The following is a 12,514-nucleotide window of genomic DNA, read 5'->3' as shown; positions in this document are numbered from 1 at the left end:
GAGATAATATAGAGGGCCTCTCTGTGGGCTTCTGATCTTCTGGCCCTTATTAGGGTGGGTAGTAGCCAGAGGCAGCTCAGAAGGTTAACTGGAAGACACACTGTGTGGTAAGGAGTTTTTATTTGGCTTCTACTCTCCATTCTCCTGGGTGGGGGGAAGGGACTAGCTGAGGCCTTGCTATGCTCTTCTCCTCCTTTTTTCAGCCTATTTGCTATCTGAGGCTGAGCTCACTCTAATTGGGTTTTGACATCCTGCACCTGGACCAAGCTGCTTGATTGGTGGAGGTGAGGGCCTCACCAGTTAGGCTTCTGATCTTCTGGCCCTTGTTAGGGTGGGCAGCAGCCAGAGGCGCAGCCGCTGGTTCAGGCTGCCTGCAGGTGGCTGCCAAAGTCGGCCGCTGAAGCCAGCTGCCAAAGTGGGCTGGCCTTTGGTGGCAGCCTTCAGGGATGGGACTGAGGGCTGGGGTTGACTTATTGTCTTGGACTACTGGAAGGAAGACTCCTGCTCACTTCCTAGTTCTTAGTTAGGCCTGGTACAGGTATGTGTCTTGGACTGAACAGAGATGGGCAGGTGGGGGATGATCCTGTGGCAGCTATACCAGTGGTGGTGGGGAATGGGCAAAGCTATAGGATTGGTAGGCCAGCGGGTCGTTACAGGAGAAGGGCATTCAGAAATTTATAATTGCTGTTGCCCCTTCCAGCAGGCCTACCACCTCTTTAACCTTGGAGAGCAATGCCACCCACCCACAGAACCTCACCTTATTACTCTGTAATGCCCGGTTGGTTCAAAATAAATCTGAGGTAATCTATGACTTGATTATGGACGAGGGAGCTGACAGTATGTATCACAGAGACCTGGTCAGGAGAGGCTAGTAGACTGGTTTGGTCCCAGCTTCTCCCAGAGGGTTACTCCATGGTGGAGCAGGTGAGAGGATGTGGTCATATGTACAGTGCAAGGGCAACCCCTGTACATGGGGCCGCCTTTGTACATAGTCCGGAAACTACAATTGGTACAGAATGCGGCAGCCAGATTAGTCTCTGGGACAACATGAAGGGGCCATATAACACCGGTTTTGAAAGAGCTGCACTGGCTACCGATATGTTTCCAGGTGAAATACAAAGTGCTGGATATTATTATTATTATTATTATTATATTTTATTACATTTGTACACCGCCCCAAACTTTCATCTCTGGGCGGTTAACAATAGTATAAAACAAGTTAATATATATATAAAAACTTAAAACAATTTAACAATTTAAAAATCAACCATGAATCAAAATCTTGAAATTTAAAGAACAGAAAAAGCTTGGGTGAAGAGGTGGGTTTTCAAACGCTTTCTAAAAATTGTCAGAGATGGGGAGGATTGTATCTCAGCAGGGAGCGCATTCCACAGTCTCGGGGCAGCAACCAAGAAAGCCCGTCCCCGTGTGGCCACCAGCCGAGCTGGCGGCAGCTGGAGACGGACCTCTCTGGATGACCTCAATGGGCAGTGGGGATCATAATGAAGAAGACATTCTCGTAGATACCCAGGGCCTAAGCCATTTAGGGCTTTATAAGTTATGACAAGCACTTTGTATTTTGCCCGGAAATCTATTGGCAGCCAGTGTAACTTTATCAACAAAGGAGTGATGTGGTCTCTCCGAGATGACCCAGAGACCAACCTGGCCGCCACGTTCTTTACCAACTGAAGCTTCCGGACTACGTACAAAGGCAGCCCCACATACAGCGCATTGCAGAAGTCAAGTCTGGAGGTTACCAACATATGTACCACTGGTTTGAGGTCATTCATCTCAAGAAACGGACGCAGCTGGCGTATCAGCCGAAGCTGATAGCACCCCTGGCCACCGCCTCAACCTGAGAAACCAGGGAGAGGTGTGGATCCAGAAGTACTCCCAGACTGTGAACCTGTTCCTTTTGGGGAAGTGTGACCCCATCCGGAACAGGGAGATCAAAATCGTCTCTAGAGTTCTGACCTCGCACAATAAGTACCTCCGTCTTATCTGGATTCAGTCTCAGTTTATTCTCCCTCATCCAGCCCATTACTGCTTCCAGGCAAGTATTTAGGGAAGTTATGGCATCTCCTGAAGAAGTTGACATGGAGAAGTAGATTTGGGTGTCTTCAGCATACTGATAACACCCCGCTCCAAATCCCCTGATGATCTCTCCCAGTGGTTTCATGTAGATGTTAAAGAGCATTGGAGAAAGTACGGAGCCTTGAGGGACACCATACTTAAGGTCAAATTTTGAAGGGCAACAGTCTCCAATTGACACCATCTGGAATCTATCCGAGAGGTAGGAGCGGAACCACTGTAAAACAGTGCCCCCCACCCCCAGCACCCTCAGATGTTCCAGAAGGATACTATGTTCTATAGTATCGAAAGCCACCGAGAGATCCAAAAGGACCAACAGAGTCGCACTTCCTCTGTCAATTCCCAATTGGACATCATCCATCAGGCTGACCAAGGCAGTCTCCACCCCATAGCCCGCCCGAAAACCAGTTTGAAATGGGTCTAGATAATCAGTTTCCTCCAAGACCGTCTGGAACTGAGAGGCCACCACCTTCTCAATTACCTTCCCCAACCATGGGAGAACAGGCCTATAGTTGCTCAACTCTGAGGGATCTAATGCAGGCTCCTTTAGAAGAGGTCTAATAATTGCCTCCTTAAGATAAGGAGGCATCCTGCCTTCCCCTCAGAGAAGCATTTATGATTTCTACCAGGCCTCCTACAACAGCCTCCCTGCTAGATAGAACAAACCATGTTGGACAAGGGTCAAGAGAACAAGTGGTAGGCCTTTATTTCCTATAAAGTCCTTAACAGCTTGGGTCCAGGCTATTTAAGAGAGTGCCTCCTTTGTCGTAAACCCTGCCGCCTGTTACGATCTTCTGGAGAGGTCCGGTTACAGTTCCCTCCAGCTGGTTTGGTGGTGACCCAGGATGGGGCTTTATCTGTGGCTGCCCCAGGGCTTTGGAATAAAGAGCATCTTCTTCTCTGTTTGTTTTCAGGAAGACCCTCAAGGCTCTCCTGTTCTTTCAAGTTTTTAATTAGAAATAATTTTAATTGCTTTAATCACTGTTTTATACTATTGTTTTTGTGTCTCGGGTATTTCAATCTGTGTTGACTAGAGATGTACATATCAGGTGGTATAAAAATATGATAGGCAAATAAATAAATAATATGGTAATAAACAAAAAATAGCACTCATTGTTGGAAAGAAATACCTGGCAGCATCCAGACTGATGCTGTGCTCACACTGGAATGTTGCCTGTCTGTAACTATTTTTCCTGTGCTCTCCCTCTCTCTGATGTCCCCTGGTGAACCCCTACAACCCTAAAGGACATATTTTCAGGGGGCAGAAGAGGGAAGTGGGGACCCAGGAAAAATTATTGCATCTGGGCAATGTTTTAATTCCAGGCAGCATTAGTCTGGGTGTGACTCGCTTGCTTACATCCAGACTAATGAAGCACTGGTGCTATGGAGGAAGCACTGATGCTTCTGAAGAATTCAACTAGTTCAGCTCTAACACTCGTGAGAATTCTGATAGCCTCTTCTTCCCCCAGAAACACTATGGGTCTCCCAAAATATGTCCTTGAGGATTCTGTGGCCCTCGGGGACATATTTTGAGGTGGCACAGAGTGCTCCGGGGGAAGGAGAGGTCAGTGAAATTTACACAAACCCTCCCATATGCAAACATCAGTGCAGCATTAGTCTGGAACTCTTCAGAACCACTGGTGCTATACAGGTGCTTCTCCCATAGTACAGTTAATCTCTTGGAGAACTGTTGCTAGTCTGGATGTCAGCCTCTATCTTTAAAGTTTTGTATTAAAAGTTGGGGATGTGAACTATTACTATTGTATATTCTGTGCAGCAATTACATACCGGAACCAAAATGTTTTCAAAAATAAGTAGGTTTTGACCCACCACAATAATGAAAGATCCAAGTTTAAAACATGTGCTGGCAATCATTTCAAATGATTGCTGTCAGTTTTGGTTACATGAAGTTCTCCTGGTTAGAAGGAATACCATGACAGTTTCATTGTAAAATTCAAGATATTTACCAGCTTTGGAGAGAAAGCAGAAGGAAATTTGACACAATTCAGAGGGATTAAGAAGGAAGTACATATGTGAGTGGTGCACATGGTACATCCTCTTGAAGACTCAAGTTTCTGCTTGTCTTTAAATTGATTACTCTACTAATTAAATCAGTTAAAGTTTGTGACCCTTCAGGTGTTCTTATTTAATTGCTGCCCCTTCTCCAACAGCTCTTTCAACTTTCATGGATGAGTGTACAGGAAGTTGATATAACAAATTATTATATTTCTTGTTGCTTTTCTAGGTTATCACAGCTGGTCTATCTCCTTTCTTCTTTGAGATTGTGGTGAATGTACCAACAGCTTGTTGGTATGTATTTTGCAAAAAGATTATGGTAATTTTGAATTTCCTGTTGCATTTCCACATTTGGTTCCTCCGTTTTCTCAGTTGGTTTTTAAAAGAACAATTCATTTGCCTAGCAGTTAAGATAGTGCATACCAAGAGTCCTTCCAGAGAGCAATAAATTGCACAAGTTCAAAGCACCACTGTACTGACCGTACACATGCTTCAGTAGGCTTATGCGCTCCTTCCTATCGGGATCTTACTCTCTGGCCACACGCTGAACAGGGGACCTTGCACAATGTCTGCATTTTAAGAAGAAGCAGCAGTCATCATAAATGTAGCATTGAAAAAGGAGCAGGTTCTTTTCAGAATGCAAGCATGGCTGGCCAGCAGTTGTTGCTGCAAAATTTATGTGAGATGTCTGATCATTGTGCGGCCAGAGAGTAAGATCCCAATAGGAAGGAGCACTGACATCTATGGGAGCATATGTACAGTCAGTAAGACAGTAAGACAGTTTAGCTTGCGCTAAAACATTCAGTATCACACAATTTATTACCATCTGGAAGGAGGTATTTAATTGATGCAGCAGAGTAGAGCATGATGATAAAACAAAACAAGCAGTACAGCAGAAGCACTACCTTGAAGGAAGACGTGTAGCTGGTAAAGGAGTGCCAAATACACTTTCAGTGATCTGAGGAAAAACTGTATGCAGAAGCCCATTACATTAGTAAGAGAATGAATAATTAATGCAGGTAGGAAAGAAAATAACGAAGAGAGGATGTGACAGAGGTTCGTAAAATTATGCATGGTGTGGAGAGACTGGAAAGCATGTCTTTTCTCCCTTGCTCATAATACTAAAATTTGAAATGATCCAACTGAACTAGATTTCCAATAGATTTAGGACAGACAAAAGAAGATACATTTTCATGTAACTAATACTGCCAGAAGACATGATAGGCCACTGGTCTATGAGGCTTTAAAGGGGGATGAAAAAGTCACAGAGGATAGGTCTATCAATGGTTATTAGCCATGACGGTTTATGATACTTCTGTGTTCAGAGGCAGTATGCTACTGAATATCACTTGCTGGAGGCAACAGCTAGGGAGAACGATTGTCTTCCTGTGTTGTTTGCAGCCTTTCTGGAAACATCAAGTTGTAGAGTTCCCAACAGTCCCGTATGACAGGGGAAGTCTCGTATCTGAGGCAAAAATCTTTTGTCCTGAACAGGATGCTGTCTTCCCCATGTTATTGGCAGAGCCTGGGGCTCTCCCTCATCCCTCCATGCATTTGCATTGAGCCCTTTGAAGCCTGGGTGAAGTCCAAACTATAATGTAAAAGAAACAATAAAGTTCACAAAAGAAGCCCCAGTTGCTCTGCAAACCTGCCTGGTTTTATTTACATTTTGTAAGTTGCTAATTGTTTACGTATCAAATGTAAATAGATCTACAGACTCCTGCTAACCCACTCACCACTTCTGGCAGATAAAAAAGCCTTTCAGCGGGGAAGGTGCAGGGATGTAGTGTGTGTGTATGTATGTGTGTAAATCTGGGGGATTCTCTTAATTTGTCATCTGACACTTGCTCTGTGTCTACATGGGATGGCCTGTGTGAACAAGCAGCTTTGTGAAATCATGGGGCTTGTTTTGTTGTTGTTTCTACAAATTCATTGCTACTCAGGCTTCTAGGATGACCCCACCCACAGAAGACTTCGCCCCCAAGACCCCTTGGCCACAGTGACCACAGTTTGGCCACTGTGGATAGGAGGAGGATGAACTAGAGGGATCCTAGATCTGATCCAGCAGGGCTCTTCTTATGTTCAGGGGATGAGCATCTGCTTTGCACTCAGAACACCTGATGTTCAGTCCCTGACATTATTCCAGGTAGGACTAGGAAAGTGAAACTCTGGAGAACCACTGCCAGTCAGTATAGACAAATACTGAACTAGATGGGCCAGTGGTCCGACTCAATATAAGGCAGCTTCCTATGTACTCGGTAGAATATTGTCAGGCGAAATTTAGGAAAAGTCCTGAATTTTTGCCCAAGAAAAGGGACATGAGATTTAGAAAAGTGTTCCATATAAGTTGACTATTTGTTTTAAACATTTGCTGAAAGCCAGTATCTTCGCAGTGCTAGCCTGTTAGCTCAGAAATAAGTTCCACTGTGTTCAGTACAGCTTACTCCCAAGTAAGCCTGCACAGGCTGTTTCTAGTGGCTTTTTCCTAGCCCTTCCCATCCAGGCAAATGGTGTCAGTATTTGCAAGCTATCCTCTCCTTAATGTCCTGGGCTTATAATGGTGTCATTATAAAATGGAATCCTCTACAAGATTTATATAAGTAGCAGTCCTTTTCGGGAACAAAGGAACTTGCATGATTTACAAAACAGTTTAGTGGAGCTAAGGGTTTAAGTGTGTGTAATGCTATTAACATCCAGACAGCTTTGTCAGCTTTACATGCTTTCTGTGTAAAAATGCCCTCTTACCAATAAACGGTACAAAAGTTGTGTTTTATTTATAACGTTCATTAAGGAGCTTTGCTGTTTCATAAACTAATCCTTGTGGCTGAAATGCAAGGTTGTAACATTGAATCGTTGTAAAGGAAATAGAGGAGCCAGCATTTTGCTGATTCTTCCTGAATGTGACATGAGAAGAGATTTGGAGACACAACTTCCCTTTGCTCAAGACGAATGAAGTGGGGCCTGACCATTTTAGAAACAAAAGACTGTTTCACTGAGCTGGGCTACCTGAGAAATACTTTGCTCAGGCAGTGTTCCTCGCAAGATTGGTGCCGGGTAGGGAATGTCATTGCTGAAGCGGTGATGGAGGAGCTGGGGACCTGCCTTTGATGAATGTACTGCATTGACCATTGTATGTCATGCCAGACTGTTATATCAATGGGCAATAGGAAATAAAGAGATCCACCCAATCTAAAAAGAGATCCACCCAATCTAAAAGCGTTTGCCCATTGCGAAGATGCCTTCTCAAGCCTTTGGTAAGCATGTTCCCTAAAAAATAAGGGTTTCTACCCTTGGCACAATTCTGTTTTAACTAAAACGAGCTGATCTCGTTTTAGAGATCAGAGCGTGCAGAGCATCTGAGCCCCTAGTTCTCTCTGTCTCTCCTCCCCATCTTCATTTCCCCCCTCCCTTTGGCCCCAGTCCATTCTCCTTCCCCCCTTCCTTCAGCCCCAGTCCGTGCTCCTTTCTCCCCCCTCCCTTCAGCCCCAGTCCGCGCTCCTTTCTCCCCCTTCCCTTTAGCCCAGTCTGTGCTCCTTTCCTCCCCCTCCCAATCCGCTTTCCCTCCTGCTCCACCAGCCTGTCTGGCTCATTCCTTGCCTGCCGGCCTGGCGGGCGGTTTTCTTGCCTGCTGGCCGTCGGCAATAGTTTCCCTCACTGGCTGGCCTGGCTGATGCTTTCCCTGCCCTCCTGCCTGCTGACCCCTTCACCATTTTGTCATCCCAGACCCGTGGCTATCTGGCAGCTGCTTGCAAAGTCTCCCGAGAGCTGCCACGCATGGGATTAGCCATGGGTAAGTTTTAGAGAAATAAATATAAAGAAGAAGATATGCTGAGAAATTCCAAGTACATCCCAAGAGAAACAGCTAGGAGTCAAGCTGGATCGGGGCTAGAATACTGATCTTAGCCTGGGTTCAAATCCCTGCTCAGTCACAAGCCATGCTCGGGGACCTTAGGCCACTCACGATCTCTCAGTCCAACCTTTCGCACTGAGTTGTTGTGAGGATGAAAAGCGGAGGGGCTTTGTATGCTGCCCTGAAATTGTTGGAAGGAGGGTGGGATGAAATGGAATAAATAGTAATAACTTCTGTTAATTGTATATTGAATGGCATTCACACACCTTTCACTTCCTAGAATCATTGCCATGCAAGTCTGTTGCCTGAGCTGTTTATGCAAAAGATGTGTACATATTTCCCGCCCTGAGAGTTGTCCATTCGACAACTACAAAAGCTTTGTGGTTTGGAACCAAGTTACTAAGCATGAAACTAGAACTTTCCTGCCTCCTTCCTGCTGCAGCCCTTTATTCCTCCCTAAAAAGCCACTTCTGAGAGTCAGGGGTTGACATGAGGAGGAAAATTACTCAAAATACAAAGGAATCTAGGAAGCTGCCTTATACCAAATCAGCCCACTGGTTTATCTAGCTCAGTATTGTCTACACAGCAGTTTCTCAGTTTAATTTCAATAGGACTACTTTTCTTCCTCATGTCAGCCAGGAAACTCTCTGGAACGGCATGCACTGCAACATGGGTGGGGTTGGCTGGGCTGGGGCTGCAGCCAGGATGGGGGCAATGAGTAAAAACTCTTTCCCCCCCCTTGCAAGAGCAGATGTTTCCTTCTGCATGGAATCCTTTGAATCCAAGCCACCATGGGTGTGGGCTTACCTTAAACATAAAAGTGCATCATATTTATGTCCACTTTTTGTGTTAATTATGAATGTGTTCATTACCTTATAGGATTAATTGATGTAATTGTTGGCCATTAAATATTTTTAACCAGGCTTTATGATAGAGCAGGAAACATCTGTGTGATGGCAAAGCCTTCTAGGCTCTCTGTTTCTATAGTTTAATTACAGAACATCCATAGTCTATTAGCATGTAAAGTCCCCAATATTCTGCAGTCTGCACTTGGAGTCTGGCTGCTGCAGAAGTGACAAGATCCTCCAAATGCCCTGAAGCAGGGATTCTGGTCCTTTACAAACCATATGACCTTTGGTCAATAAAGTGTTCCTTTCCCCCTCTCAGTGCATCTGTTGTGGCTTAGTTGCTTCATCCTTCCAGAAGGTCTCTGGATGTGTTTCATGCACAGTTGTCCTGAACACTGTTGCTCTCCTCAGTAAGGTACACGGCTAGTGATGGCCTGAGCCACAGTGCTAAGGTAGCCATGAGGCAGGAAACAGCATGCCTGCTAGCATCATCTTAAAGAAATCACCCATGATGGTTATTCCATATCTTAATGGGAGGAGAAGTCGTTCAGCATGAACATTACTGGCTTTTTGGCTATTCCATCCCGATTGTTGATGTTGTGTGGTTGCCTAAGTCATCTTTGTTAATAAGATGCCTACTGTGCTTTCTTTGCAGTCTTTTGCTTGGTGGATTAGCGGAAGTTCTGCTTCTTTACACTGAAAGGACTGGCACATGAACAGAAAGAAAATGAGGAAGACGTATTATCAAACCCTCCCATCAGGAGTCAATTGCCAATGACTGAGAATTCTGAGACCATAAGTGTTTTTTTAAAAAAAGCCCTCCCCCCACCTAAAAAAAAGCTGTAACAATGAAGATATATAGTCAAACAGCAGGTCCCTTACACATCCTCCTTTCTTCTGAGCCATATAATAGGCTGTTAAAAGTGGGAACACCGGGCTCAGTTGTCCTTTATGCCAACTCTGGCAGGCTCTCATGTAAACTGGACCTCTGCAATCTTTGCATTACCTATGCATCCCCTGCTTACAGGTATTGTGCTTATCCTACCAGCCCAGTCTTCCTTTGAGTATCCCACTGTTTAGAATTCAGCAGAAGTTCCTCTATCACAAGGTGGATGATGAGTAGCCATATTCTCAAGCACTGAGCAGAATAATCACGTTCTTTTGATTGTGACACACCGCAGGAAGGGCAGGAATAAGTGGTAGTTCTGTTTAGCCTGGTTCATACAGATCCCAAGTGGCATGACTGCTGCTTTCCTGGACTCTATCCTGCGAAACAGAGTCCAATACAAAGGGGAAACAATACAAAGTAAAGCTTAAATACAAAGAAGTTTATCACGTGGGAGATGCAGAACATGTGGGAGATCAGCCGATCACTACCATCATAATCCGCTGAGATCCAGCACTGTGGACGTGGTGACATCTCATGCCCCTCCCCCATACTTTTGCTGCTTCTTACATCAATGCAGTAGCATGGGTTGGAGCCAAGGGAAAGTTTTGCTTGCTAACGTCTGAACCAGGCTTTCAAATAAACAGAATGATGAAGCTGCTATGAGGATTTGGGGGAGGGATTGATGTGGGCCAATCTTTAAATTGATGTTAAATGCATGAGTGGCCCTGACATGCTTCAAATTTCTTCACAAAATAGCCGTAAGATAATGCCTTCCTCTGAATGAACTGTGACTGTGTGTGTGTGTGCTCTTGTGCATCGGTGCCGCTGGGAAGGGGTGGTTTGTTTTTGTTTTTGTTTTTTTGAGGGTGGGGGCAAATAGCAGCAGCAGGGCCCCGGGTCCATGATGTGAATTGGAACTGTGGTGGTGAATAGCATTAAACCCCACTTTAATCCATGGTGGAATGAATCCAGCTGCTATTTACCAAATAAAATTGAAACATGTGTGACACATGGAACATCATGTGTAGTTTGGCCCTGTGTGAATGCTCCAGTAATGTGTAGGTACAGGCAAGCTAGTGAAGTGGTGAAAACACCATGACATGACTTTCGGAGACCATTTATGTGAATGCCTAACACATCAAAATCAAGTGGTAAGTTCACAAGTTCTGGCCTTCTGGGATTCATCACTTGTCTGTGTCCTATTGGATCACTTACACAAATGGTCAACCTGCTCATCCTGGCAGGACAGGAATATTTCAGTTATCATCAGTTCTTTGTTTGAATGCAGCCTGATAATCTGACTGGCTATGCATGCGGACAGGAGTAGGTTCCCTGTGTTCTTGTTGGGGCAAAGAGAAGCATTGTCATTAAGATTGTTAACTTTCGTGCCTTCGTGTACATGATTATAAGGCATTCTGCTGAGTTTCATAGGAAGCTGCCTTGTACTGCCAGACCATTGGTCTCTCTAGCCCAATACTGTCTACTTTGAATGGCAGTGGCTCTCTGGGGTCTCAGGCAGAGGTCAGGGTCTTGATTTGCTTCCTCTTCACATTGAGGACTGGTACTTATGAGCCTCTGTATGGCCCCATCTAGGGATAGGATTGTAGCTCAGTGGTAGAGCATCTGCTTGTATGCAGAAGGTCCTAGGTTCAATTCCGGGCTTCTCCAGATACAGCTGGGAAAGACTCCTGCCTAAACCCTGGATAAACCACTATCAGTGTAGATAATACTGAGTGAAATGGACTAATGGTCTGACTTGGTATAAGGCAGCTTCCTAATTTCCTGTGAAAGCACAAGAACAATTATTAATAATCCGGACATGCACTGCAAAGGAGTAACAACTCCACTGGTTGTGTAAAAGGCTCTCTTCTGAGGGCATGCAAGTTGTAAGTCCTCTGAGGATGTAAATATCCTCCACTGCTCCATAGGACTAGAGCAGCTATATTGCTTGTGGAAACTTTTTTAAAAAATATGCTTTTTTTAAGAGACCAAGGTCTAAATGACATCACCCACTGTGAAAACATAGGTGCTATCATCAGTAAATCGGACCATAACAATCATAGCTTTGGTTTGCTCTCCACTTAGAGAGAAATAGCACATTCAGTTCTTTGGTCTGCATAAACTGCTTGGAGGTCAGAATCTGACCTGAGTAATTTCAGGCATGGGGCATTTTTCCTGCCATGAATGTCTAAAAACCAGAAAATGTCTAATGCTTTGCAAAAGATGTATAGAAAGTCCAACTAAGATTGTGGAGACAGAAGTCCGAACAAAGCTGTGCTGAATGTAAAGTCAACAAGTAAATCTTATTTACATTTATTCATGTGTCTGTTTTTTTTGTTTTTTGTTTTGGTCTTCACTTTGGTTATTAGTACAAGAAACAGCAAGCATTCATAAACCTTGAATAGCAAGAGGTGCTGAGAGAAATTAATTATAAATATTCTGTCAACGACAGCACTAATCTTCAAAGGAACTGTGATTAGTATGCTGAAAGAGGAAGAGAAGAGAAGAAGAGAAGAAGAAATAAAGGCTTACAATCTGTGCAGCCCTTCCTGTTGTTCTGTTCAAAAGCACACGGGTGCTGGTGGCGGAGACCTGGTGCCTCTGTGCCTACTAAGCATAGCGTCACCACTGTTCCGATGCTGCTTCCCTTGGGAATCATGGGAACAGTGATGATGTGGTGCTTAGGAGGTATGGAGGCACACCCCGCCTCTGCAGCCAGCACCGCGTGCTTTTGAGTAGAATGCTGCAGTGTGTGTGTGCATCTTGCTTAGAAAAATGGTGGACCGCATGCCCAAATTTCCTTTTTATTGTGCTAAGCAT

General features: G+C 44.6%; 1 protein-coding gene across 6 annotated transcripts in view; it reads left to right on the top strand.

Annotated features, from left to right (window-relative positions):
* Nucleotides 1–12,010, top strand: part of TMEM241 (transmembrane protein 241) — an 83,966-nt gene extending 71,956 nt beyond the window's left edge. For 4 of the 6 annotated variants that reach the window (XM_053250793.1, XM_053250797.1, XM_053250791.1 and 1 more), the window contains 2 exons: nt 4,337–4,426; nt 9,461–12,010. In XM_053250793.1, coding sequence (XP_053106768.1) covers nt 4,337–4,426; nt 9,461–9,505 — 135 coding nt within the window. In that variant the 3' untranslated portion in view covers nt 9,506–12,010. The remainder of the gene's footprint in view (nt 1–4,336; nt 4,427–9,460) is intronic. The other 2 variants (XR_008307316.1, XM_053250792.1) reach the window with 2 other exon arrangements.
* The last annotated feature ends 504 nt before the right edge of the window (nt 12,011–12,514 follow it).

The sequence above is a fragment of the Hemicordylus capensis genome, chromosome 4, assembly GCF_027244095.1.
Source record: "Hemicordylus capensis ecotype Gifberg chromosome 4, rHemCap1.1.pri, whole genome shotgun sequence".
NCBI lineage: Eukaryota > Metazoa > Chordata > Lepidosauria > Squamata > Cordylidae > Hemicordylus > Hemicordylus capensis.
The sequence above is the reverse complement of the archived record's forward strand: the minus strand, read 5'-3'. Positions and strand labels throughout refer to the sequence as shown.